General features: G+C 44.6%; 1 protein-coding gene and 1 non-coding gene across 5 annotated transcripts; one reads left to right on the top strand and one right to left on the bottom strand.

Moving 5' to 3' along the window:
* Positions 1-366: 366 nt before the first annotated feature.
* On the bottom strand, positions 367-23421 carry Ip6k2 (inositol hexakisphosphate kinase 2). Of its 4 annotated transcripts, none has more exons than XM_021172268.3 (7): positions 23278-23421; positions 10971-11303; positions 9189-9257; positions 8874-9096; positions 7929-8104; positions 1986-2161; positions 367-1153 (listed from the first exon to the last, which is right to left on the bottom strand). In XM_021172268.3, the coding sequence occupies exons 2-7, from the start codon at positions 11170-11172 to the stop codon at positions 653-655; spliced, it is 1347 nt and encodes a 448-aa protein (XP_021027927.1). In that variant the 5' UTR covers positions 11173-11303; positions 23278-23421; the 3' UTR covers positions 367-652. The 4 variants fall into 4 exon arrangements, with proteins under 4 accessions (XP_021027927.1, XP_085684161.1, XP_021027928.1 ...); XM_085828035.1 differs by lacking the exon at positions 23278-23421 and adding an exon at positions 22793-22964; XM_021172269.3 differs by lacking the exon at positions 9189-9257 and having other exon boundaries at positions 23278-23420.
* Positions 11978-12126, top strand: LOC147002148 (small nucleolar RNA SNORA28). The gene has a single exon (XR_015044583.1). It is a non-coding gene; the product is annotated as a small nucleolar RNA SNORA28 (small nucleolar RNA).
* Positions 23422-27971: the final 4550 nt, after the last annotated feature.

The following is a 27971-nucleotide window of genomic DNA, read 5'->3' as shown; positions in this document are numbered from 1 at the left end:
GACCCCACCACGGGGTCCAGGATATCTGAATTACTATGGCCAGCTAATTAATTTCTTGCTGCCAATTACCAAGGAGAAATAAAAAGCTGGACCCAAACAAGGGTTGGAGCACCTGTTGTCCAGCTTCTCCTTATGCTGCACAGGGCCATGGGAAAGCCTATACCAATTGTACTTTTGTGTAAGGGTGGTAGAGACCAAGCCAGCACAAACCACAGTGACCTGATTAAGTAGTGCTAGACTGGGACACTTTAGACAAAGCCAAGTCTTTGTAATGAGTGGATGCCAGGCCTAGGAGACCACAAGGCAAGGCTTCTGCAGGCTGGGAGGAGTCTGCATGCTCTTAGAAAGAATGACAGCAGCACTGTATACAATAAACAAAACCATCTGTATTAGAACATTTACACTCAGGGAAGAAAGAGGTATCTGCATCATCAAATGTGGAATGTTGAAGAAATAGTTAAAATAAATAAAAGGCTCTGAGCACGTCTGGGGCCGGCTCAGGCTGGAGGCGGGGGGAGAGGGGGTCACAGGGGCCACTGTCTATCAGCTCCAGGCTGCAGAGGCCAACACCTAGCCATACTGGCCTGCTTCCCGACAGCACAGCTGTAGGGGGACACAAAGAGTCTCTCAGGTCCTGGGATAGCCAGAAAGCTCACTCCCCACTCTCCTCACTTATCTCTGTGACAATGTCTATCAGGCTCTGCAGCCCAAAGATATAGCCAGCATCCTGGCCCTCATGCACCACACTGTCCTCGCCATACAGCCTGCAGGTGGTGTGTGCAAAGTCAATCATGCGAACGTCCACGGAGCTGGCACCGATGGGCTTGTAGGCATAGGCACCGGCAGACTCATCGGCCGACTCCTCGGAGAGGTCCTCCAAGTCCTCAGCGTCCGAGTCCAGGGCCACTTCTGGCCACTCCTTGCCGTCATAGATGACCAGCAGGGAACTTGAGTAGAAGCGGTAGGATTCCTGTCGCTCCAACACAGCCTTGAGCTCAGTTAGCTTCTTGAGCACGGGGCCCAGGAGCTCACGGCGCAGGTACCGCCCATTGTGAAAGAACTGGAAAAGTGCCTCCTTGAAGCCCTGCACCGAAAGCTTCCGCCCATGGTACTTGTTCATGAACATGAGCTGCCCAGTGCCCGCCTGGTACACCTGTGAGAAAGACCAGCAAGTCAGGGTCAAAGGGCCATTGCAAAACCTACCCATTGGGTGAATACAGGAGATGCGACTGGCTGTTGAGTAGGTCCCATCACCTAGGTTCAGTCACTGTACTCAAGCCCCCAGTTCTGCAACTACATCAATAGAAATGGCTTAACTTTGTATTCTAGTATATGAACACATACTATAGACTCAGCCATCCAGACTGGCCTCAGGGGGCTCAAGTAGGTATACATGCTTTCTTTTTTAACCAGAAAACAACAAATTCTGAGAAGGCCAAACCTAGAGTTTGCTTCTTTTTACTTTGTAATTTTTTTTTTTTTTTTTAAAGCTGAGCCTGGGCATGGTGATGCACGCCTTTAATCCCACCATTTGGGAGGCAGAGGCAGGCGGATTTCTGAGTTCGAGGCCAGCCTGGTCTACAAAGTGAGTTCCAGGACAGCCAGGGCTACACAGAGAAACCCTGTCCTGAAAAACCAAAATAAATAAATAATGTGAAAAGCTGGAGATCAAACCCAGGGCGTATGTATACAAGGCAAGCGCTCCACCCTTGAGTTAGTCTTCAGCCAGCTCAGGTGTTTTGTTTTGGATTCTGGGTACTGAACCTACAGCCTCACGCATTCTGGGTGTACTCTCAGCTGAGATGTAGCCCTACTAAGTCAACAGTTTGCTGTATTAAATAAAGCATACTGAATAGATGAAGGGCAAGTGGGGGAGGCTGAGTGGGAGGAGTTCCAAGGGGGAAGTACTTCAAATGTGAACTTTTAAAAGCATTTCAGAATACTACGCCACAGTGGACACCCTCGTAGTATCTGGGCAAACTCACCTGCATGCCGCACACTCGAACACCGATGACCGCAGACGTGCTCTGCTGACATTTTCGGATCTGGTTAGCTGCTTTTTCCTCCGAAGCATCATCGCCATGCTGGCGTGTGCCCATCTTGAGGTCCAGGACACAAGGCACCTCATAGCGGGAAGTCAGGTTCTCCAGTAAGATGAATTCTGAGTGGTTAAGGGCAATAGCCCAGAAGGAAGTACCTGCACATAGTGACTCAAGAAGCCTAGGCCTGCAGGACACTCATCCATTAGTTGTACTGTCTCCCATGGAGGGAGTTCAGGGCGGGGAGAGGTTTAGGCACCCCTACTGATTTGTCAGGAAACGAGGATAAACACAACAGCCAGTGTATAGCCTCAGCACAGGCTAGGGCCCCCAGGGCAGGAATACACATACTGTTTTCCTAAACTCAGCTTGGTAAGAGGTCACAGTCTTAACAGCACTGTCTTCAATTATAAATGTTAACAGTAAATAAGATGGATAAGTCCTGTAGCCTGAAATAAGAACTCTGAATAGCATGAAAGTATACTTTAATTGTAAAAATGTCTGTTTACTAGCCAAGTCTAGAAAGAATGAAAGGAGAGTCTAGAGTCTAATCTAGTTTGAGATAGGGGTTGACCATGCAGCCCCGGCTGGTGTGGAACACACTGTGTAGATCAGACTGGCCTTGAACGTGTGGTGATCCTCACACACCTGGGTGCCAGGCCTGGATGTCCATGCTTGACTCTGAGTGCCCAGAGTGCTATTTCATCATTCCCCACTTACGAGGAACCAGTGCTGCCCAGAAGAGAAACCAGTAAACCACAGCCCACCCAACAGTTGTGTAGTTTATAACTAGGAATGGATTTTACATTTCTGGAGTACAGAGGTTAGAACCAGAGCTTGTACCTGCTAGGTAAGTACTCTACCACTGAGCCATAGCCTGTTTTCCTTTCCTTTTCTTTTTTATTATTTACTGAGACAGGCCCTCACTGTGTAGCTCCAGCTGGCCTGAAACTAACAGATCCACTTGCATCTGTCTCCTTCGTGTTGGGATTAAAAGCACATGCTACCATACCTAATTATTATTACTATTATTATTTTATTTAAAGATTTTTAGCCAGCATGGTAGTATAAATCTTTAATAGTCTTCAGGAGGCAGAAGCAAGAGGATCTGAGTTCAAGGCCAACCTGATGTACATAGTGAGCTCCAGGTCATCTAGGACTACATAAAGAGACCCAGTCTCAAAACAACAACAAAGGGAGAGAGGGAGGATGGATTTCTAAAGTCTGTGTGACTCTGTGTGTCTGTACTGACTTGTGCATGTCAGTACTAAAAGAGAGCAATGACTCAGATTCTCTGAGCAGGAGTTACAGGTGATTATGAGCCACCTAGTTAGTTGGATGCTGGGAACTGATCTAGTAGTCTCCAATAGCAGTGTGAACTCTTAAACACAGAGCTATCTTGCCAGCTCAAATTTTATATTTTTAATGCAAAATATGTAATACTTCATCAAATGTATCAAAATATACAGTACTTTATGACCTAAGAGCATGATGGTCAAGGCTGGAGAGTAGCTTGCTTGCACACAATCCTGATGACCTGTTTGGATCCTCAGAATCCATGTACAATCTGGATATGGTTGCATATCTGTAAACGCAGCATGTTTAAGATGATATGTGAGGTGATAGTAGAAAAATTTCCTGGAAATATGAGGGCTGGATAGGCTGGAGTAAGGACACAGAGAAGTGCCAAGCAGACACTGCCTCAAGTAAGCTGGAAGATGAGAGCTGACGTGAGGCTGCTCTCCAGTCTCTACAGGCTACCATGGCATCTGCTTACACACACACACACACACACACACACACACACCACACATGAAAATATCTTTAAAAGAAAAGGTTTCGTTATAAGTAACTTTTCATTATTAGAACGTAGCTACACTAATTCATTTATATTAATATCTATGGATGTTGCTGTAGTGGCGAAGTTGTGACAAAAGACTGTATGACTTACAAAACATGAAATATTTACTGTTTAGTTCTTTACAGAAAAGGTTTACTGATTTCTGCCTTAAAAAGGTTTAAGTTAGCTTCTGGGACAGCAAATATACATGGTCATCTCCTAGACCATCTTTTTCAAAACAGAAAAAAAGACAAAGACTGTTGAACTTGGGACATTTAGGTTATCAGTAAAGATAACAGTTGTGGGGCTAGAGATATGGCTCAGTGAGAGAGCTTGTCTAGCAGGCCCAAGGTCCTGGGTTTGATTCCCCAATACCGCAAACAAATACCAATACCTGTACTCGATAAAAATATATCTAAAATGCCTAACTCATGTATTCAAAATAATGCTAAAAAATCTCACAGTGATGGACACCTCTGGAGGATTAGGACCCACTTATTCATTATTCCAAACATCTAGTAATAAAAGAAAGGCAAACATTTAATCTCTCCAACTGTAACTCAAGGTTATTCCTCTCAGAATTCCAGCTAATGACTAACAAAATTAGAAAATCACCTGTTAAAAAAGTGGATGTAAAACAACAACTGAAGAAACAAAGCTAACACCGTGTTTCCTAACGGACAACTCAGAATTCCCAAGGAGTCTCAAGAATTCTTGCTTGTAGCCCCTGAAGAACTGACCCTGAATCTGATCAAGCCTTTGGATCTAAATAACAACTTACTGTAAAGAGATGAGAAGATCATATGTTAAAGACACCCAACAAATGTACTCAGTAAAACCCAGATCATGGGAAACTCCAAGCTCTTTCTAATGTGAACAGCCACACATTAGTACAGAAGAACTCTAGATGTCAGGCACCTTCTCTATTACTTCCCACCTAATATGGTGACATAGGTTTCTTCATTGAACCTGGAACTCCTCACTGACTAGACCAGCTGGCTGGTGAGTTCCAGAGCCTTCGTGTCTCTGCCCTCCATCGACAGTTGCAGGACTGGGCTGTCATGCTCATTTTTCTGTACTGGGGATCCAAACCCAGGTCTCTGTGCTTACAGAGAAGCCTTATCTAACCACAGAGACATCTTCCTAGTCCTGACCCTTATTCACTCGTCTGGCAAGAAATCTCTAAAAAGAAAAAAAATGGAAATAATATTTTAAAAGTCTCAAACACTTCACATCCAATGCTATATTTAGAACTCCATATGGATCTGCCCCTTAAACTAACCAACAATAAAAAGACATTGACTGGGACAAGTAGAAAAAATGTGAACATGAAATAGGCATTCATCCATTCATTCTCATTCTGTCTGTCTCTGTCTGTCTTTCCTCCCCCACCCCATTCCTTCTGAGACAATGTTTCTCTGTGTATCCCTGGCTGTCCTGGAACTTGCTCTACAGACCTGGCTGGCCTCTGCCTCGATTCCCAGAATTAAAGATGTGCACCACCACCACCCAGTGAAATAGGTATTTTATAGTAAAGAATTGCTCTCTATGTTGATAAGTAAAATGGTATCAATGTTTTAAAATATTTTTGTGGATATGCACATATTCACACGTGTGCACATATGTGTGGAGAGCAGAGGCTGACACTGCTGTCTTCTTCCCTCACTTCCCTCCTTATTTTTCTTTGTTTTGAGACAGGGTCTTACACAGACCCTGGTACTTAATGATTTGGCTAGGGTGGCTACCTAATGAGCCCCAGGGATCCTCCTGCGTCTGCCTCCCAACACTGCGATTACAGGTGTGGCCAGCTGTTACCTGAATGCTGGGAATCAAACTGGTCCTCGTACTAAAATATTTTTACCTTTTGGGGATACATGATAAGTATAAACAGAGAAATTGATACATCTCAGACTTGTTTCACAATCAGATTTAGGAAAATAATCTCAAACTGAACAAGAGTAGCGTTACTAAGTTAGCCCAATGGTAAGAGGGTTTGCTTAGATTGATGAATCCCCAATACCAAAAGAGAAAAAAAAGCTGTCCTCTGTCCCCAAGATCTAACATGATAACTGTAGCCCTCACTCCTCATCAAGGAAAACTTCTCTTCTCAAAAAACGACAACCAACCAAAATGCAAAGTTGTGGAGCCCAGTCCCAATGAATACATTTACAAAACAAGTCCTACCCTTGAGTCTCAGGGAGCACTGACGAGGACCAGGAAGGTTGTGAGAGCCAGAGGACCAGGAGGATCAATGTTGATACTGCCTCCCAGGAAATTCAGAAGCTACACTCACAAAGTCTCACTAACATGACTGCCAAAACATGAGCTCAGCAAGGACAACAGACATGTTAAAGTGGACAAGGTAAAATCCACAAGGCCTCAATGCTATACAAACAACTACAGGCAAGGAGTCAGAGAAATGGTCTCTCCCAGGAACAACACACCAACTGGTTATCGACTATCAAATGGTCAAGCTGTGAAAATATACATGCAAGTTACATTATACAGACTGAAATGGTTATATATATATTTAAGAATATATATATATGATATATATTTAGATATATCATATATATATATACTTATCATGTATCTCCCAAAAGGTATAAATATTTTAGTATGAGGACCAGTTTGATTCCCAGCATATATTTATATATATAGTAAGAAATGTATATTCACATACGCATATGCATGTAACAACAATCAATGAAAAAGGAGGCCATGAATTTCAAGAGAACAAGAAGTATATGGGAGAGTTCAGAGGGAAGAGAAGGAAGGTGAAAATGATGTTAATTATATTCTCAAAAAATATAATTTGAAAAATGTCAGTGGTGGAACACTGGGGCATATGCAGACAGTCATGACTTGAGACTGAATGACAAGTAGCTAGAAATTCTATTTTTAACATTTTTCCTAATTAAAAATATTCTGGGGGGCTGGAAAGATGGCTCAGCAGTTAAGAGCACTGGCTGCTCTTTCAGAGGTCCTGAGTTCAATTCCCAGCAACCACATGGGAGCTCACAACCATCTGTAATGGGATCTGATGTCCTCTTCTGGTGTGTCTGGAGACAGTGACAGTGTACCCATATACATAAATTAAATAAAATCTTAAAAAAACAAAACAAAACAAACTCTGAGGAATTTCAAATTATACAATATAAAAAAGGGAGAGAGAGGGAGAGAGACAGACAGGCAGACACCCTGGGGGAGAGGGGAGCAGTGCGGTGGTTCAGTAGGTAAGCCACATGAGGGAACAGACTCCTGCACGCTGTTCTCCCACCTCCACACACACTGGTGAACTCCTGACCCCAGGCAAATCCTAGCCTGGGTGTAAAAAAACAAACAAAAATTAGGAGTCCAGTGAATGATAACTTATCAGAAAGGGGAAAAGGATCCTGGGACTTTCCTTGTGCAGCTGTGAGGCAGATTGATTCCTCTCAACTGGGCAGACAAAAATCCGTGATCCACTCCACAGGAGTCTGCAAACAGGGACGGCAGCCTCTTGGCATCCTAGGTTAAACAAAGCCCATCCTGTATAAGATGGCTTCCTCATGAGGTTCTCAGAGAACCTCCTCTTCTCGCTTACCTGCACTCTGAAACTAGGTTCTATTCCTAAGAGATGTGACAGCTGCCCAATTATCACACAGTTGTCCTGGGCACAACTCCAATAGAGGAAATTAACCATAGCTAATACAAAACCAAACCAAGGCCCATTAGATGGCGCAGTTGGTAAAGGCACCTGCCACCAAGTCTGATAACCCAAGTTCAATCCTTGGAACCTTCTTGGTGGAAGGAGGTGCCCTCTGACCCTCTCATTTATGCTGTGGTACATACATTCGAGCACACATACCCACACCCAGAACGGAATACTTCAGGCAGGAGCAGTGGCAGGCACCTGTAAGAGTTAGAAGAGTGCTCTAGACCCACTGGACTCTACACAGACCCTGCTATCACAGACCAACCAAGTACCCAACCTACTTCCCGGTCTCTGTTCAAGCTCCCCCTGCTGCTTCTGCCTTCCCGGGGGAGGAAGCCTTTACAAAGGATACTGTACTGGTTTCGATGCTTGGCATTCTCCTTCATTCTCTGTAACTGTTGTTGATGACATTTCATGCTCCAAGGGTTATAGTGTTTAAGCTGGGAACTTACATTTCCCTTTTTTTCTACACTGTAGTATAAGACTTCAGATTTCTTTAACCACTCAAATTCTTCTTCTAACTTATGGCTATAAAGAAATAAGGATTTGATAAATCATAATATGTTATTAAAATTAAATATGAAAGAATTAAGCAAGTTTCAAGAGTGATGGAAATTTATTGTGCAATGTACATATGTATGCTACCCAAACTTGTGACATATTTCAAATGGGTGCATTTTATCATGCGTATCTTTAGAAAGCTGATTAAAAACTTTAAAGGGAAGCAGTCTACCACCAGTTTCTCCAGCAAGATGCAACAATGACCTTTCCTCCCCAGCGTATGAGGTAGGCAGCTTTCCTCCCCTGTCTCCAGGGGCTACGACTCCTGGGCTGGCCCACAAGGTCCCCTGACTCTAGGGACTGGGGAAAAGTGAAGTGAAATGATACTGAATTAGTCAGTCTACTTAACCAGATTACATAATTTACACCTTTGCTTTATAGTCTCAGAAGTTCTTCTATGGTCCTGCCCACATGGGACCTCACTTTTGCAAAAGCTAACTGATCATTCGGTCACCCGCCATGAGCAAGCAACCTGAAGTAAAAGAATGGTTCCTGTCTGCTTGTGGCAGGCAGGACAGGAAGGAATTGTCGATTGTGGAAGAAATGAGTCAACGTCTTTTATAGCTGCCACTTCGGCTACTTATGCCTAATGGCATGATCTTATCTGGAGCCAATTAGAGACAGCAGACATGTGGAACCAGCCACCCAGTCACCTAGAGGGCCACCCTGAGCTCCTGGCTGCAGGGAACTAAGCTATAACACCAAGCCCCCAAATGACCTTTCAGGCATCACCCACCTCTTCATCTTCTCTTCTTTCCGGTGCTGGCGCACCCAGTCCTTGGGATTCTTTTCTGTTTCTAGGGCATGATGCTTTTTGTTTGTCCATCTTAGCAGCTTACTTTTTGGTTCACAGTCCGAATTGTCTACTATATCCACAGTTCCATGGTCCCCTTTTAATGGATATGCTATTAAACACAAGTTCCTGTCTTCATCTTCTTCAAAGCGTACTGATACCACACCTGAAACGGGGGTGAGGAGCAGAAACAACTCTTAATTCCACAGAAAAATGCATTCTAGATAACATGATTGTAACATTTGTTTTGTTTCTTACCCTGTTCCTTAGTCTCTATGTTGCCAGAGGCCCCAAACTCATCTGCACACCTAACAAATATCAAGACAGCTAGAAAAAAGTGACACCATACAAGACAAGCAATTAGGGAGCAAACATGGCCGAGAGACTTCCTCTCTAATGCACTCAACAAGGGAAAGCAAGGGCCAAAGAATTACAAGACACATTTTTCCATCATTGAAAATGTTTATTAATTTTATGTAACTCTTCTAATCCCAAGAAAGACACAAAAACATTGCTCTATATAGCTTATGAAAGTGTTTATGCCCTAAACAGAAACTCCGACGGCCTTGAGGCTTGCTTTAAAGCAGAGCCTGACTGCAGGGAACACAGGCGTGCCCTCAGGTGAAGGCACTGAGGGTGAGGGAAGACTGGGCAAGCAAAGCCAAAGCAAGCAGCAAACAATCCACACAGCACAGACGCCCTGGCAAAGGCTTCCACAAGCCTGCATGGTGGGTGAGCCAAGCCTTTTGTCCTTCTCAGTTATGCATTTATTGGTTTTTGTAGTTTGTGTCACAAAAGAACAAAATGAACACCAGCAGATGAGGGGGCAGGAACACAAGCACATGGTAGCCTTGAAAGCAGCTCTCCCTTTTGAGTCTCTAGGACCTGCCATGTGTAACTGGACAGTCTTTGAGAAGGGGCTGTGAGGTGGGAGCACTTCAGCGGTGCCGACGAGCGCCTTACAGCCGACTGGCTCAACACCTTTCCTCCTAGGCCTCTCTGCCCCACGGTCACTCAATCTGCTCAGTCCTTGCTGCCCGCCCGCTTGCGTGCTGCAGGGGAATGCGTGCTCAGAGAGAGACGACACTTCTGAGGTGGCCCCAGCTCTGGGCGCAGAGGAGCGGGAGGGGGGGTGTCAGGGGACCACACTTCCCTGTGGGCATAAGGAACGACCAAAGGGATAAAAACGGGGCAGGGGTGGCCAGCTAACAAGGGAACTTTGGCTTTGTCCTGGAAAAAAATAACAGAAAAGGACCAAGTGAGGGTCCCCAACACCCCCAGTCCCACCACATGCATTTCCAAGTAGAGAGCAGGAACCCAGTCCACCCTGTCTTTAAAGAACAATTGTGTCCCAGGGGAATCTATGCTGTCCTAGTCTTCTTTATCCCTGGTAATGCACATTTCAAATTAATTTAACGAGTTCTCTTCTGATTTACAAAGACTCCTCCCTCCCCAGGGAAAACCGCACCATTGCTGGTGGCTGGTTCCCTCAAAGCATACAATTATAAAGAGAGAAAAAGTCACTACATGTGAATCAAAGTGTTGCCTTCACATAGCAATTCTGGGGACATTCCGTAACAGCAAAGGGCTGGAGTTGACTGTACAATCCTCCCACTCCTGCATTCCATCTGACTCAACCCTGCTCCCAGCCTACCTAATCACCAGGGCTTCTGGTTTCCTGGAGGACAAAAAGCAGGCAGCAAGAATTCTGTGCATAATCCTCCTAGAGTCTTCCCGAACTGTCCCCACATGGGGACTATGGGTTACCTTGAGCAAGAGACACCTGAGCATAAAAAATAACTATACTTCTACCAAAAACAAACTCAAAGCAAATCCAGAAAACAAAACAATTGAGCAATCTTACCAGGGCTTGAAAACTGAGGGTGAGGTGCTGGGCTGAGGGCCAAGAGGAGGAGGAGGAGGAAAACAAAAGGGTAAATGGGAGGGGGGAGGGCTCCCAGGACGCTGCCAGGGCCTTCCACTGGCAAAATCCCTTACATCTCACCAGCCTGGAGACCCCTCTAGCAGCTGGGGGCTCACCTTTGTACTGGGGAGTGAATTTGCGCATCTCAGCTGGGAGGGTCTCGTAGAACTGATGCTCCCTCGGAACCAGGGGCTTGCACAGGGTTGTCTCATTGAATCGGAGAACGCATGAGTGCCCCCCAACCTGGTGGACAAATGGCTCCAGCAGGATGCCCTTGGTGCGGGGCTCCACGTCCATGGTCCTAAAGGCTGGGCTCATCCTCTGGACACGAGCAGCAGGGAGAAAGGGGAGGCAGCGGGGTCCAGAGGCCGGCTCGCCCTCCGTTTACTGTCTGTCCTTACAGCCACCTGTTTGATCTCTGCTCCTCGGTTTGTGCAGGCCAGGACACTCTGGCGGAAGCAAACACAATGATGACATGAGGCTTGGAAGTAGCCTGGGAACCTCCTTGCAGTCAGTCAGTCACTGGTCTTCTGGGCAGGAAGACAAACGCCTGAGCTTACATAGGGCTCCGCCCACACTGCCAACCCCTGCCCCGCCTTCTTCCAGGAGAGACAAACATTGGGAGAGGGAGGGTAAAGTAGGGTGGGGCAAATACTGATGGGCAAAGACTGGGCTCTAGGGGGCCCCTAAACTGCCAAACCCGGCCATCACAGCAAGCAAAACACAAAGCCACAATGGCGTAAAAGCACAATTTCCAACACAGTATTCAGATAAAACCTTGCAATTTTATAATTAAGGTTGTCATGCTTAAAGATAAATGGTTCCTAAATTACTCTGCTAATTATATTTTTATAAAGTGGATTTTAATACAGGGAAAACCAGCTTAAGTATTGTTTAATATGACTGACTCTCTCAGAGTGTCCACAAACACTGTCCCTTGCCCAAAGCCAAAGCCAAGCCCCATTAACCTTATTAGCAATGAAGCTCTGAACCCGCTTTAATGATTAACGTCTGTATCTAAAAACAACTGATTGAAGCTGGCTAACTCCATTTAAAAAGATACACAGTGTTCTAGGTCACCAACTATTTTTATCAGTTCTATCCTGATCACCAAATGCCTTTAAACCAAAGTTGTGAGGCAAAGTTGAGGCAATCTGACTATAAGAATGCATACATTCTCTGACACAGTTTGAGCTTACTAAAGCAACAAAGTCTAACCTATTCCCGTGCTCTCTTTCCCATGAGGCAAGCAGTCATACAAGCTCAAAGAAAGAAAAAAAAAAGCAAACATTCTAGTATTCCAACCACCTCTCTTTAAAGATGGGGCCCTGTTATTATGCCTCAGGACTTAACCTCTTTCTCTGTTTCTACAGACTTCCTGAGAAAGCAATAGGAAAGGAAAGCTACTGACTCATGAGCAGCTGTCAGAATCACATAGGTCAGGGACCATACTTATTAAACTGCCAGAGTCCGGCATGCTCCCCAAGGCACAGGCCAGGGAGACATAATCCAAAGTCTTCGTCAAGATATAAATCTGCTTTCGCTCCAAAAGTCACGCTAGGTACCAGGCCCCACAGCTGGGAGGCTGGGCCAAGGACTGCCACAAATTCAAGGCCAATCTGAACAAGAGTTTTCCAAATCTCTAGAAACCATTTCCCCCCTAGAGAGAGAGCCCAATACTGTCCGTATAAGTCCAACATACAAGCCATGAAAGAGAGGAAGGAGAGGACAGATTCCATAGAATATTCTCTGACCTCCACATCTGTGCCCATAAAAATACACATCACAAATACATTAATAATAGTTTTTAAATACCCCCCGAAAAGGCAATAACTTAATCAAGCTGAGGACTTGAATAAAATCCCCAGCTACACAAGCACTGGCCTTGGTAAATCCTGCTGGCAACCCAGTGCTGGGGAGGCTGGGATGGGAAGAATCTTGGGCCTCATGGGCCAGACAGCTTAACCTCATCAGGGTGCTCTAGCACAAGAGGCCCTACCTTGAAAAACCAAGGTGAACAATTCCTAGGAAAAAACCAAGAACTGACCTATGGATTCTAGACTTATGTGCACCTGCACACACATATGCATCCATATAAGCATGCATGCATACATGTGTGGCACAAGTGTACTACATCACACATGTACACACTGCATACTACTCAAATGTATTCAACTACAAAGAGTATCTTTCCATCTACCCCTCTAGTGAAAATTTCCCAATGGTCCCATGGCATCTCTGTACAGTGTGCTGTACTGTACATGGTAAGGTCAGAGGCTGAAAGACCCACAAGACACTCTACCTCCTCTCCTAGACATAAATGGCAGCTCTGCCACATCCACATCCTCCCCACCCAACTCTTTTTTCCCCCTTGCCTGAGCCAAATCTGATGGCAGAGAAAACTTCCGAATGTGAAATGGAATTAAAAAACTGGTTAGCCTGTGGTGAAGTGGAGCCAGACTCTGTCACTTAATTGATTGGGGAGCAACTCCAGTCCTTATTTCCCCTTTTCCTTTGAAGATCATTTTCTGGTCCATAAAATAGACTTCAAGTAGAAGTCTGGTTGTAACCACCAAAACTGGTATTTTATTTATTTTTTGAATAAACATTCCACATAAGGTAAGTTCTGTTCTGCAATTCTTTGGCTTCAATCACGTTTAACTTTGAAACATGAATTTAAGAATAACTTCATTGTGCAGCAGGTCTCACAGTTGGAAGCAGTAAGGAGAGCACCTCTGTTCTAAGTACGTTGTACTTTCCCAAACATTACAAGGCCCATCAATTTTCTCCCTTGAGACTGCAGAAGAAAGAAAAGCCCAAAGGGGCCTGCTCTCTGCCTCACTTGTCTCTCCCTGCTCCACAAGCAGTTGAGTAGAAGGTTACTAATTGCTTTCTAATAAAGCAGAATCGCACTATATAACCTAAAACTTTCAGCCATCTTCCTGCCCCAGAATCTGAAATGCTGTGTAGTTACAGTCATGTGCCACTGTGCCTAGCCTGCCAGTGATTTACAAACATCCAAAGACTAAAACTCAGTTTTTCAGGAGCCCTGGATTAGCTAGCAATGGTTACTGTAAAGCGCTTGCAATCTAGAGAGACCAAGAAGACCTACAAAATCCTGGCTTCTAATTTAGCAGCTGTTTTAGCTTTCCATACTGGCTCACCGTTCACAAAAATACAAGTAAAAGCAGAAAATGATGGGTCCTAGAACAGAACAGTATGCCCACAGTCTACCCCAACTCCATTAACCATCAGTCTAAGCATCTCGGTAAACAGTGCCTTAACCTTTTTGATTTTATTTTACTTTTTTAGTATTGCAAGTTAAACACCTGAGATTGAAGTCCCTGGGCTCTTAGCTCACTCCTTCAGAATTTACTTAATGAGACAACAAATGGGATCCACAGGAGCCACTTACTGCCTCAAAAAAAGCCCCAGGGTCAGGTGGTCATGGGAGACTGTGTGAGGTAACCTAAGTCTCATGGTACAAAACAAGCCTTTCCATTCGAATCTCTACACGGGGGGGGGGGGGGGGGGGGGGTGCACCACTAACAGCTGATCTGCACACCTGGCACAATCCACAGCTGCACAAGCAGGGACATTCACCGACTCTCCTACACTACTGCTAGGAGTACAAAGCCGCAGAAACCAGTGACAGAAAACAAGTGAACACTGACAAGCCAAAGCAGAGGACACAGTTGACTGAGGCTCCATCAACTTTCAGGGGCTGGAGGGTGGCCTGAAGAGTATGCGCCTGGAATAATCCGCCAGGAATTCATCAAATCATGGACTTAAAATTGCCTCTCAGTCACACATGCCTACGTCAGCCTGGTTAATATCCTGGTCAGAATTATATCATCTTCCTAGTTTTTATATACACATATATATACATACATACATACTATGTGTGTGTGTATTTTTGTTTGAGATAGCTTATCTACATAGCCCAGCCTGGTTTTGAACTCATAACCTTCCAGCCTTGGACTTCCGAGTACTACGATTACAGGCACATGGATAATGCCTGGTTCAATCTCTTCCTCCTCAATTCTTACCTCCCTTCTTTTTCTTTTTCAGACAGGATTTTGCCTTGTAGTTCAGGCTGGACCTATCTCTGAGCCTCAACTTTTTTCCCTGAAAATGTTTTAATTACATTAATTCATCTATTCATTCACTATGTGCTTCTGGGTGTAGTACAGGGTGTGTGTGGAGGTCAGCACATGTTTGAGAGGCAGTTTCCTCCTACTATGTGGTGAGCTCTGGAGACTGAACTCAGGTGGTCAAGACTGGCATTATGCCTTTACCACTGAGCCATGTCACCTACCCTCCTTTCTCTTTTTCAGACTGTGTGTGTGTGTGATGTTGCCCAGGATAGCTCTGAACTCAAAATCCTCCAGACTAGCTAGCCAGAATCTATGCCACTACACCCAGCTCTCAAGTCATTATGCAAGGGCCACACACTTGGCTTTTCCCAGGCTCTATTTTCAGTGAGAGAGGGGCTGGGGTAGAAGTGTCCTACTGTGTTGCCTGTGCTGTGTGTAGGCTCCAGTGATCCTCCCTTGAGCCTCCTGAACAGCTGAGTACAGAGGTCACCTGAAATCTTCCTGAGCCATATTAACCCCGTACTGTCCCAGCCTCACTCACCTATGGCACTTGTTTTGGTCTCTCCCTTGCCTGTCTGTCACCACATAACATAGTGTTTATACTGTCTGTCTCCTTTTCTCACCTCTGCTTGAAAACAAGTTCTGTGGACTAAGGGTTTTGTTTGTTTGTTTGTATTGTTTTGGGGACAGGGTCTCCTTATGTAGCCCTGGCTGTCCTAGAACTTGATATACAGAACAAGCCGGCCTTAAGTCAGAGATCTGTTCGCCTCTGCTTCAAATGCTGGGATTAAATGTGTGCACCACCATGCCAGCCCAGAATTTTTTAAAAACCTTTTTATTTTATATGTATGAAGTGTGTCTGCGTGTCTGCGTGTGTGTGTGTGTGTGTATACCACGTGCTAGCACAGAAGCTACAAGAGAGTGTTGGATTTTCTGGGACTGGAGTTAGAGAGTTATTGAGCCATCATATGGGTATTGGGAATTGAACCTTGGCACTGTGGGAAAGCAGCTAGTGTTCTTAACTGCTGAGCCATCTCTCCAGCCCAATATAAGACATTTTGGCTCTTTGGTTTACCCCACTAGCATAGAACAGGTATTCCATAGAACTGCCTCAAATCCCTACTACATCCTGTGCACCTATCTATTATCACAGATCCTGAGGATGCAAGGGAAAAGCCACACCGACGACGCCGTGAGCACAGTTGTTAAGGCCTGCAGCACACTTTACATCCCAAGCACAGATTTTGCACTTATTACTGCCACTTTATCGAGTCTGCCTTAACAAGTATAAATGAATGTAGATACTTGCACCTGAATACTCACCTAGGACCTGCTGGTATGGAAACTTTCCATGGAAACAACACCCAAGTTCCTGGTGTTTTATTTTTAAGACAGGCTCTCATTTGTAATTCTGTCTGGCCTCAAACTCACAGGTATCTATCTGCCTTCCTCTGTCCAATTCTTACCCCAAGTGCTTGAATTAAAATCATGCACCACTCTATCTTGTGATTTTGGTTTTTGAGATTTCACTTAGTTTTGTTTTTTGTTTGTTTTTTGAGACAGGGTTTCTCTGTATAGCCCTGGCTGTCTGAGAATTCACTCTGTAGACCAGGCTGTCCTCGAACTCAGAGATCTGTCTACTTCTGCTTCTCCAGTGCTGGGATCAAAGGTGTGTACCATCACTGCCTGGCAACTTTTTTATTTTTTGAGACAGTCTTACTGTATAGCCTGGATGACCTTAAACTTGCAGTGATCCTCCTGAAGTTACAGGTGTATCCTACCACACCTAGCCAAAACCCAAACTCTTAATGTTACAACAAATTTTTTAGGAAATCCTTTTGTGTGGAAAAGCAAGGAAGGCAATAGTTCAACAGAATCACCTCTTACTGTAACTGTAAACTTTCTATTCAATTCCAGCTTATCCCAAATGAACCAGCATTCACACATTATGTTTATTAAACCTCAAAGATTCAAGATCAGGGTGTTCTAATGTCACTGAAAGAAAATCCTATTTTGTAGGTAAAGTAAAACAACACCAAGTTGTTCTCAGTGTATTCAGCAAGCCTCTCCAGCAATAAGTGTGCCAGGCAACCTAGGCGTCTCAGAGAGCTGACGTGGGAGGGGACCTATCAGCTCATTTCCTGAGTTTCCACAGAAGCAACAAATGGACTGCAATCCGTGCTGAAGCCAGCAGGGTTAGTGCACTCTCCAGTTCTGACTCTCACAAGGTGAAGGTAGGAAGATCTGAAGTCAGTGGCCAGGCTTGGGAGTGAGTGACCAGTCTGGGCTACATACCAAGAACCAATCTCAAAACTCAAGAATAAAAAAGAGAAAGGAGGAGGGAGAAGAGCAGAGGAAAAAGAGGGGGAGAAAGGCAGAATAGGTAGGTATCGAACAAGCTTATGTCATAATAAACTGTCCATTTAAAATGTTGAAATGGAGCTGGCAAGATGATTAAATGTGGGGCTGGAGAGATGGCTCAGTAGTTAAGAGCAGTGCTACTCTTCCAGAAGACCTGGGTTCAATTCCCAGCACCCACATGGCAGCTTACAACTGTTTGTAACCCCCGTCTCAGGGGAGGGACACCCTCTTCTGGTTTCTACAGGCACAGGACATGTAAGTGGTGCACACACATATAAGTAGGCACCACACCCATGCATATAAATATTCTTTTTAAAAAAATATTTAAAAACGTGGTTCAGTGGGTAAAGGTGTTTGCACAGCTGAGTCTGACCACCTAGGTCCAATTCCTAGAAGCTAGCATAAAGAACCGACCCCCATAGGTTATCTTCTGAGTATTTGAAATTCCTTTAAATACTAATTCTGAGCATACATTACTTTTAACACCAGGAGAGAAAACAGAATGGTGGAATATTCCCAAAGCTGATATAAAAACTGAAGACAGCTTCCCAGCTCTTCAAGATTTTTAAACTACCCAAAAAGCAACACTGATATAGTGCTTACTTTAGGCTTACTAACTTTACTCCATATTGGAGTCTGTGAGAAATGGTCCACCTTCTCCCAAGTGAAGGCTATATGACCCAGGTGTATGTAAGGCACAGGACAGTCAGAAGAGAAAACAACCAACTTCTCAGCTTTCGATAATAATGTGGAGTGGTTTTAACAGAAATAAGAGGTGTTGGGGGTTTTTTCTTTGAAACATGATCTCATGTGGCCTAGGCCGGCCTTGAACCTGCGATGTACCTGAGAGTCACTTTGAACTTCTGATCCTCCTAAGTGCTGGAAGTACAGGTGAGCACTGCACACAGCTTGTGTATGGTGGGTTGAGTCCAGGGCCTTACACAGCACTAGGAGAACTACACTCCCAGCCACACTTTGTTTTGAAACAAGAGTCTACCTATGTCACTCAGGTTGGCTTTAAATCACCATCCTCCTGCTCTGACCTCCGAGTGCTGAGATTATAGGCCTGAACCACCATGAGCTCCTGTTTACTAAACACTTACATGGCTCCTCCATTCTTACAACTCTCTGAGAGAGGTACTGATTACTGTCCTTACAGGTGTGGACACGAGGTACTCATTACCCAGGTCTCCTCCCAGAAAAACAACAGGTGCCTTAAATCAAAGACGCACTGCTAAGAGCAGCAGAATCATTCTAACCTTAAGGAGTCAGGGCTTCTTTGCTGGCTCTAAGGGTCTCCCCATCCATAGCAGTCAAGAGCCTCCAGCAGCAGCAGGAACAGAGACAAGGCACAAAAGCCCTGTACAAACTTGATCTCTGAGCTCTAAAACTGGGAATTCATTTTCTACAAGTTTATTTCTTATTTAAAACAAACAAACAAACAAACAAAAACGAACAAACAACCCAGTGTGTGTGTATGCACATGTGTGTGCACATACGTGCAAAAGTGGATGCACCAATGCACAGAAGCATTAGGATGACATCCTAAGAAATGCTGATAGCTTCAGACAAGATTTTATGCTCCCTGTCTTCAGCACTTCACCTAACCCCAAATCTGAAACAAATGGTACCAAAATGATGTGGACTTCATGGACAGTAAACCCCAACACTGTTCCAGGCAGCACCTGCAGTGAATTGGAACAGGGTGAGCCCTATGCAGCACCAGACCCTGTGCTTTCTCAAACAACTCCCATAACTTGTTCGGGGTCTTCCCGAGCCCTCCTTCAGGCAATATTGTACCTCCAGTCTCTACAAATATTACACATTCACTGTCTAGTTTTTATTATCCATTCTGCCTGTGGACAGTCAGTTTTCTTCCAAGAACAAACCAGAAAAAGGAAAAAGGAAAAAGAAAGAAAGAAAGAAAGCCAGCCAGCCTTGTGAGAAAACTTCTAAGACTACACCATTCATAGCACTATGTCCTAAACCAAACCACCTGCCAACTATCCTTCACAAATCAGGAGACTTCTAACCATCTTCAAAGTCTACTTCAAGGAAAGCAAATCCAGCTATACTCATAGTCTTGTGAGGGAAGCAGTAGGCTCTGGTCAAGGAAAACCAAACTGAGGAATGAGGACTGAATACTTACTAATAGAGCAGTTCCACTTTGACGGCATCACTCTTGCTTGGTGTGCCCATGTGCTTATGCATGCTCCCATTCATTCGCTCATTCATTCACATTTCCTCTCCTATCACAAGGAGCTTACGTAACTTCCAAAGTAAAAACACTCTTTGAGAAAACAAATACCATTCTTGTTCCTTCCTTTTCTAGACCTTTCTTAAACGGGTAACCATATCCATCAATATTTAGGCCACAGAGCCTAGGAACAGCTACTTGGCACCCTAACAAGGTCTATATTCCCAAATGTCCCAGGACCTTTTTACCTTGGCTTAGAGTTCTCAATGCAGATGGGTATCCCAACTAAGCAATGATGTCATCACACATGAGGCCTTGGGAAGGTGCTCTTCAGTCACTGAAGGCCCTACACAAATCTTATAAAGACCAGAAGAAGGACGGACATCCCCACATTCAAATATGCGAACAGTCAGGCATAGTGGCACATGAGTTTAGTTCCAACTCCTCAGTATTCTGGAGGCAGAGGCAGGCAGGTAGGTATCTGTCAGTTTTGAGTAAAGATGGTTCAAGACTGGGGCAGGTAAGTGGTAGGCAGTGCAGCGGTTCACACCTGTAGTCTCAACACTCTCTCTTAGGTGAGACTCCATCTCAAGAGATAAAGTGCTGGTGTGCTGGTGCACGGCAGGCAGGCCTCTCTAAGCTAACCCTGCCTGATCTACACTGCAAGGTTAGCCAGGGTGACATGCTTACTAGACCCTGTCTCAAAAAACAAAACAGAAGTTCTTTGTACAGCTATGTTAAAAACTTATTGTCTCTAGCAACCTATTTCAAAAAATAGTATAAAAAATTATAAACATTAAGATTTGAGTAGGGAGAACAGTTAGAGAAAACATTATTATCCAATGTTCATTTTATACTTCAGAACAAAAACAGTCTGTTACTCTCCTAAAATAAGCAGTGGAGGGTGATGCAATATTTTTGCATTCCCCAATGGAGCGGAGACAAGTGCTTACAGCCCATGGGACACACATTGTGCACAAGAGTTTGAAAAGGCTGTTGGTCCTAATGCAGCCCCAGCTAGAAGAGAAACACAAAGCTCAAGACAAAGACTGGTAGGGGTACTGTAGATTGCATAGCTTTTTCTTTTTCCTCTTGAGACATGGTCTTGCTACAGAGCACAGGCTATCCTGAACTTTGGTGATCCTCCTGCCTAAGTTTTCAATGTTGGGATTTACTCACAACCCCACACTTGTCTTCAGAGCTATATACTAAAATGTGTAAACAAAGTTACATTTCTGGGGCTAAGGGTATATCACCAAGTATGGTTTCAAAAGCCCTGGGTCTGAGACTCAAAGCAATACAACAGAAACATTTCTGGGATATGCACCCTTCACAATTCAGCTTTCTTCTACTTTTCCTTCTCTAAAGACTGAGGCAAAGGACTGGAGAGATGGCTCAGTGGTTAAGCACACCACCTGCTCTTCTAGAGGTCCTGAGTTCAATTCCAGCAACCACATGGCAGTTCCCAACAGTAAACAACTGTAGTCCCATGGGATCTCTGTCCTCTGGTGTACATATATAAGGACAAAATACCAAAAAAAAAAAAAAAAAAAAAGCCAGGTGTGGTGGCTCAGGACTATATCTTGGGAGGTAGAGGTAGGCAGATATCTTGAGTTTGAGGCCAGCTGGACTACCAAACAAGTTCCAGGACAGCCAGGGTGACACAGAAAAACTCTGTCTTAAAAAAATAAGATAAAAATCAAAACATGCTTTAAATTGCAATCATACTAAAGTCATTTTCTATCGTAAAAAATGTGGTCTATTTTTAAGACATGATATGAAATAATTTCCCTTGCCAGCAGTAAGGGCAAATACCTCTAATCCTGGCACAAAGAGGCAGAGGCAGGCAAATCTATGAGCTCAAGGCCAGCCTGATCTATACATAATGAGTTCCAGGCCAACTAGAGACCCTGTCTCAAACAAGCAAGCAAACAAACAAACCTCTTCTCTTAAAAGGGAAAACCATTCCCCAGTGCATTCTCTTTATGAGCCAACAATGGAAATTTTTCACCTCAACAAGCTGGCCTCAGGAAGGTTCAAACTCATCCTTGTTGCCTAGATACCAGTGACATCTCTGGGGCTTACAGAAAGGCCCTGACATCCTCTGCAAAGGCCCTGCCATTCATCAGTCAGCAATTACTCCTGGCACATTCTAAGGTTCAGATACTTGGTTGTAAAGACCAAAATCTGTCTCCTAGGAAACTCTAAGGCACCAAAGAAATATGATAAACTGGTTTCAACAACAGTAACAGGTCTAGTCCTGCTACTGATACACCTGAATTCTACTCTTAACAGAAAACTAGAATACAGGTAAACCAGTCTGAGTTACATTGTTCAACCAACTTGATCTCCAAAAAAGATTTAGTGGGCAGTCAGATGGCCTGTTCACACCAAACATAAGTACTCATTTTGTATTTCTATCTGCGATAGCTGCTAAAATTAAAACAAAACCCTACAATTACACTCTCTGAGGCAACAACTTGGTAAATAAGCATCGCCCATCTCTTAAAATGTTATCCCAGGGAAAGTGCAAATCAGCAAACATTTTAAATACTGAAAATCAACAACAATGCTGTCAACAAGGAAGGTCCTTTAAATTTTTCGAAATGTTTGTCTACATCATATTTGCTGTTTCAAAACTTCCAGGGCTTCTTTCTTTTGGGTCTTTTTATTTTCATAAATATTTATTAGTTGACAATTCCAAACATGTATACAATGTATTTTGACCATATCCATCCCCCTGGGTCCCTTCTTATCCTCCTCCCACTGCCTCTGGATCCCTTCAGTACTTTTTCTTACAAATATTCGAAATTATTTTGTTCTTGCTCTATGTACATTTTTGCTAACAAAATGTTTATTTACATGCGATGACTAGCTCTATTTCCTTTGGCGTGTAAGAAGAGCCCTAGATTTCAGCAGTTCCTACATTTTTCCACTCATTTTTCCCGCTAGTACAGCTTTCTTGATATTTGATAGAAATTAAAATCCTAAAAACGAATCAAGTCATTAGGAAGGATGCAGAAGATAGATGCAGTCTTGTTATCAAATATGAATAAAATCCCACTCGTGGTAGGAGCATCAGCATAAGAAGAAGAAAAAAAAAAAGACACCTTCTGATCCATTTTGAGATCTTAAAGAAGAAGAAGGGGTAAGAAAAACCAGTAAGGTTGGATGCGCAGATCACCCTCTCCCCCGCCTTTCCGGGATCAAAGAGGAGCTGACTGGCACAACTGGCGTTCAACACCCAAAATGGCTGCACATCTGCAGGCCCAGGTAACAGTACCTGAGGATCCGGGCTGACCCTTCCTTCCATCCAAAGACAAAGATAAAGACCCCATCCTCAAAGACCAGGGAGATCGTGGCCGGGGGACCTCTGTGAGACCAGAGATCCTGTCCTCCACCGGAAGACCCAGGGAGACCGCTTCAAAACCGGAGAAAGACACTGTCGTCGTCCCCCGCCCCCTCCCCTCCCCTCCCCCGGTTCCGGGAGACCCTCTCCAATGCCGCGGGGAAGAGTCTTCCCCGTCTCGGTGGGCAACGCTACTCTCCCCAGTGACTGCAAGGTACAATGGCCCCCCGTAAATAGGGAAGAGATGACTACACAAAAAAAGGGGGAGACCGCTTCTCAATGACAGCCATAGGACCCCTTTCCCAAACCAACTGCAAAGCCTCCCAGGGATCCCGGAGCCCGGCCGCTACCAGCACCGAAAACCTCTTCCCCTGAGCCCCGGGGTGACAGGGCCACGGGCCGGGCGGGGCGGGCGTTACCTGCGGCCACAGCCCAGTCCCGCGACGCTTCCGTCCTATTGTTTCTCTTCCACCAAAATGGCTGCGGCCGCGCTCAGTCCCGCCCCCCAGCCTCGCTCCCAGGGCCCCTCGCTATTGGCTCGCACCCGAAGCCGCGCAAGCGGACTGGGCGGCCTGGAAGACTGTTGCTAGGGCGCCGGGATTCGCTTCGGGCGGCTTCCTGAATGGGCAAGGGGCGGGGAAGAGGCGGGGCGTTGTCCTGGGTGAGGAGGGTGGCCAGTCTGTTCTGGAGTTGAAGTAACTGATGGGCTGTGTGCCAATGGATCGATTGCAGGATGCCTAGGGTAAGGGTGGATGGACAGTCCTGGTTTGCCCCGCACTGGGGAGTTTCCTAGGATACAGGAATGTCAAGGCCAGTATTCATTCTGTGATAAACTGCAAACCTGGTCAACCTAGCAGATGGATGGACAGAACTACATGTCGCTAAGATGGATAAAGGGATAGCAGTAGGGAACAGAGAGAATGACTATAGACGATAGACAAATACATGGCTCTATAGGAGGCCAGTAAGACGGCTCAACGGGTTAAGCCGTTGCTCTGTTTTTCTCTGGCTTTCTCTGGCTCTGGCTCTTTGTCTCTATCTCCGTCTCTCTCACTCACATACACACACACACCACACACACTCACTATAATAATTTTTAAAAAATGTTTAGACAGGTGACCAGATGAGTGGACAGACGGACAAGATAAAAGCCAATAGAAGTCTGGTCAGAGGGATGTATAGAGTCCTCGGTAAATTGATAGGTCTGGAGCATAGAGCTCATCCAAGACTTTTGTCCTGGGGCCTGTGTCATTCAGAAGGCCTCCTGCAGGAAAGGCAAGGAGCACGATGGGAACCATGGGCATGGGATGACCTCCTTCTTGGCTATTGGCCTTTCTGTAAAGGAGGCCAGAGTTGTAACCATGCATCCTGGACATTAGCAAAGATGTGGCTCATAGGTTTTTAAAACTGAAGTATTTATTAAGCACCTACACTCTGCAGTGAGTGCAGTAAACATATTTTTTTAAATCCCTGCTTTCTAAAGGTGGACAAGAGAAACTCCTATTACAAACAGGTTCCTCTTGGAATCACCTTCCCTTGAGGCCTTCATGGTTCTGTGTTCAGCTCTGTCTAGTTTTTCTTTTCTTTTTCACATTTTTTCCTCTCTGTCTATACCCACTTACCCGGGGTCATGGTTTTGTCTTTAAAATATTGACTAATTGAGTCCGGATCCCACTCTGTAGCCCAGGCTGGCCTCAAAATTAAGGCAATTCTCCAGCATCAATTTTCCTCTTACTGGGATTACAGGCATGAACCGAGAGGCCCAGGTTTCAGGTTTAAATGCCAACTTCATGTTAATCGACCCCAAAAGTGTTTGCCCAGTTCAAGCTCTTCCTGGTTCAGTGTTCAGCTGTTGATAGACAGCCTGCCCTCTGGCTGTGTGTGTTCCTTGACTGTTTCCGTATGGCTGTTGTCATATTGTTTGTTTTGCATTCATCTGTTGTGCCAGGAGCTTGTGCTGTCTCAGGAACACGCCACTTTTTGACATGACCGTGACTTGAGTACCTTAACCCCTACAAGTCTCTCTCCAGATCAGTGTCACAGTTCCCGCCCAGCCCCCTGTTGACCTTGCTGCCTTCAGCCCACTCTCCATCTATCAGCCTGTGGATTAATAATCACTCCCCAGAGAGGCTCCAGAGGCAGCTAGACTCTCAGGCTTGCCCACTCCCGCCTATCTATTGCCTCCTCTGCTGGCCTCCAGCTCAGTCTCAAAGTGCACTGCACACACGGTGCCCAGTCAGGGCTGGCCTCCAGTTGTTCTCTATGCCTGAAAGATCAGGCTTCCACGGGCTGTACCTCAGAGCTCTCACATCCTCTCATTTTAGACTCTAACTTCTCTCTCTGTCCTCAGCACTGGGGACTACCTTTATTTTCTACCCTGTTCTACTTCCTTCCTCCCCCAGCAATTATGACCATATGGAATATTTTTTACTTTTTTTTTTTTTAAACACAAGATCTCATTCACTGTAGGCTGATTTCCTTGCCTCCAACTCTCAAGAGCTGGTATTACAGGTGTGCACTCCCTGGCTTTTTTTTGGTCTGTTTCTTCAGTATTGGGGATTGAATCCAGGGCTTCATATATACTAGATAGACACTCCGTCACTATAGTCACTATATTCACAGCCCTTTATACTTTTGAAGGTAGGTGTTTATTATCCTTCCAGCTAAACTCCAGAAATATTTGCAGATTTGTTTGCCTTAAAGAAGATGCATAATGCTCAGTGGTAAATATAATAATAATAAAGATAGTAAAACATTGGGGCAATGAGAGAATGTGGCTGCCATTCCAGGGTTGATGGCCTGCGGTGCTATTCTAAATTCCAGACTGCTTTAACTTCAGACTAGGCTGGCCTCAGAGCAGTGCTCCTTCTCCCTCTGAGAAGGAGCACCAGAAATGTAATTCTTCCTCAAAGCCCTAGCTGCCGTCTCTCTTAGGACAACCCTGTGCAACTGGACAGGGTGATGATCTCGACTGAACAGACTCAAGCCCTCGGAAGTTTGGCCCCCACGCCTGCCTCGCACAGACAGCTCTTCTCCAGGAGAGACAACCCACATGGTATAGGGTGTTCCTCGGCAGAACGATGAGTGTGGAGAGCTTCTGGCGCCTAATGGGGGACACTTGACATTGGGCCAGGACAAGGAAGTAGGCTTCAGGCAGGAATCTGATTTTGGACTAGAACAAAGATTTAATTTTAACTCATTTAAAAAAAAAAAAGTAGTCTCAATTGGCCTTTGGAGCCCTGCACTTGTAGCAAGGAGTCTAGCACAGCTGGAGAAGCCCAGCCAAGAGCTGATTGTCTGCACAAGCCGCTCTTAAAGGGCCATCAGCTTCTCTGCTTCTATAGTAAGGGAGCTGATGGCTGTTTGTCCTAGAAAAATCTCTGTGACTGTGATTATTGGGTTCAGCAGATGACAAGGTGCTCCTCTCTTGAAATTACAGCCAGAAAAAGTAAGAAAATTTTGTCTGGTCTAAATAAGTAAATGTGTAGCTACTTTGTTTTTGTTTCTGCCTGGTTTTAAATACTTATAAACATGTTCTGCATGTCTTGGTTATAGATTATTGGCTTATAAGTTATTGGGTGTGATTAAAAATCTGTAGCATTGGTAACAGAAAGTTGGCTTAAAACTGGTAACTCAGAGCCGGGCAGTGGTGGCGCACGCCTTTAATCCCAGCACTTGGGAGGCAGAGGCAGGCGGGTTTCTGAGGTCGAGGCCAGCCTGGTCTACAAAGTGAGTTCCAGGATAGCCAGGACTATACAGAGAAACCCTGTCTCGAAAAACCAAAAAAAAAAAAAAAACAAAAACCTGGTAACTCAGAGTTGGAGTCATTCAGACAACAACACGTGGCATGAGCCAACCCAAGGAAACAGGCCTCTAAAGTCTGCATTTAGTGAGCTTGCTGAAAAATCAAGCTTTTAATTTGTATACTAATAGCCAACACAGAGCTCATGGCTTACAATTGCTTGAAACTGTTCCTTTTTTAGATACTGCTAATTCTCAAATTTTGCAATTATTTATTGCATACACAGCTTAATTTAAGAGAATGGACTGTTCCTTAACTTTATAAGACATTTAAGAGCTCATACTGGATTGCCTGGACCCCTTAGGGCCATGCCACAGCAGATTTGTATACTAGGCAGATGCTGAAGGAGCATGCTAGCTGCCAGAGTGTTTGGTATGGCATCCTGATGCTGGGACAAAGAGTGATGCTGACCTCTGAGCCTGCTGAGTGCCCTGACAATGGTGACTGGGAAGCTGTATTGGACATATATTCCTGACCCATCTCTGCCTATATCCCAGATTGGACAAGCTGCTTTGCTTCAAGTGTTTAGACCTTGTGGGATGGAGACAGTGAAAACTGCCTTCAAACCAGGAATCAAGTAAGAAAAGTCGTTATAATGATTTTTCGCTTTCCCTTACTGGGACCAGTTAATCTGACTCACTCATGGACTGGTCTGGAAATCAATCTAATATTGGAAAAAAAGGAAAAGCCAAGTCTTCATTTGGAAGGCTGGCTCTGGACATTTTCAGAGACATATTTGAAATTTGAGATCTGCTTTGTATGAAGTTACATTTGCAGTGGATAAAATTGGACAGGATTTAGACTTCTGAACAAGTGTTAGTGCATGTGTTAAAGCTCTTAATCTTTTATTAATTGTCATGTTAAAATCACTTTTGTTTCTTCCACAGTATTTAATGTAAGTTGTATTGATTGTACACTTTCTAATTGTGTCAGGGTATTGAAAACTGGCATGTCTGTTATGGTGATCTATCAACCAGATTTTGTTTTATTGCCTGTGAGTATTACAGGACCTTGGCATTCTGAAAAAAGTTTGCACGAACTGGAAGAACTGAGTCAGGCTTTAAGCAGAAGCAAGAGGGTAGTGGGCTTGATTACTGCTGGAATAGCAGCTTAATTACATTAATAGCCAGCACCACTGCTTCAGCAATTGCTTTAACACAAGAAGTTAAAACAGCTACTTTTGTTAATCATTTAGCAAAAAATGTTACTAATGTTCTGACTATTCAAGAAGACTTAGGCGTTTGGAACAATGGATTGATGCTCTTAATGATACTATTCAGATCAGAGAGGAGGTTTAGTCTTTTGTTTTTT

The sequence above is a fragment of the Mus caroli genome, unplaced genomic scaffold, assembly GCF_978045245.1.
Source record: "Mus caroli unplaced genomic scaffold, Mus_caroli_1 scaffold_11, whole genome shotgun sequence".
Classification (NCBI taxonomy): Eukaryota; Metazoa; Chordata; class Mammalia; order Rodentia; family Muridae; genus Mus; species Mus caroli.
Note: the sequence above shows the minus strand (reverse complement) of the source record. Positions and strands in the feature narration are given on the sequence as shown.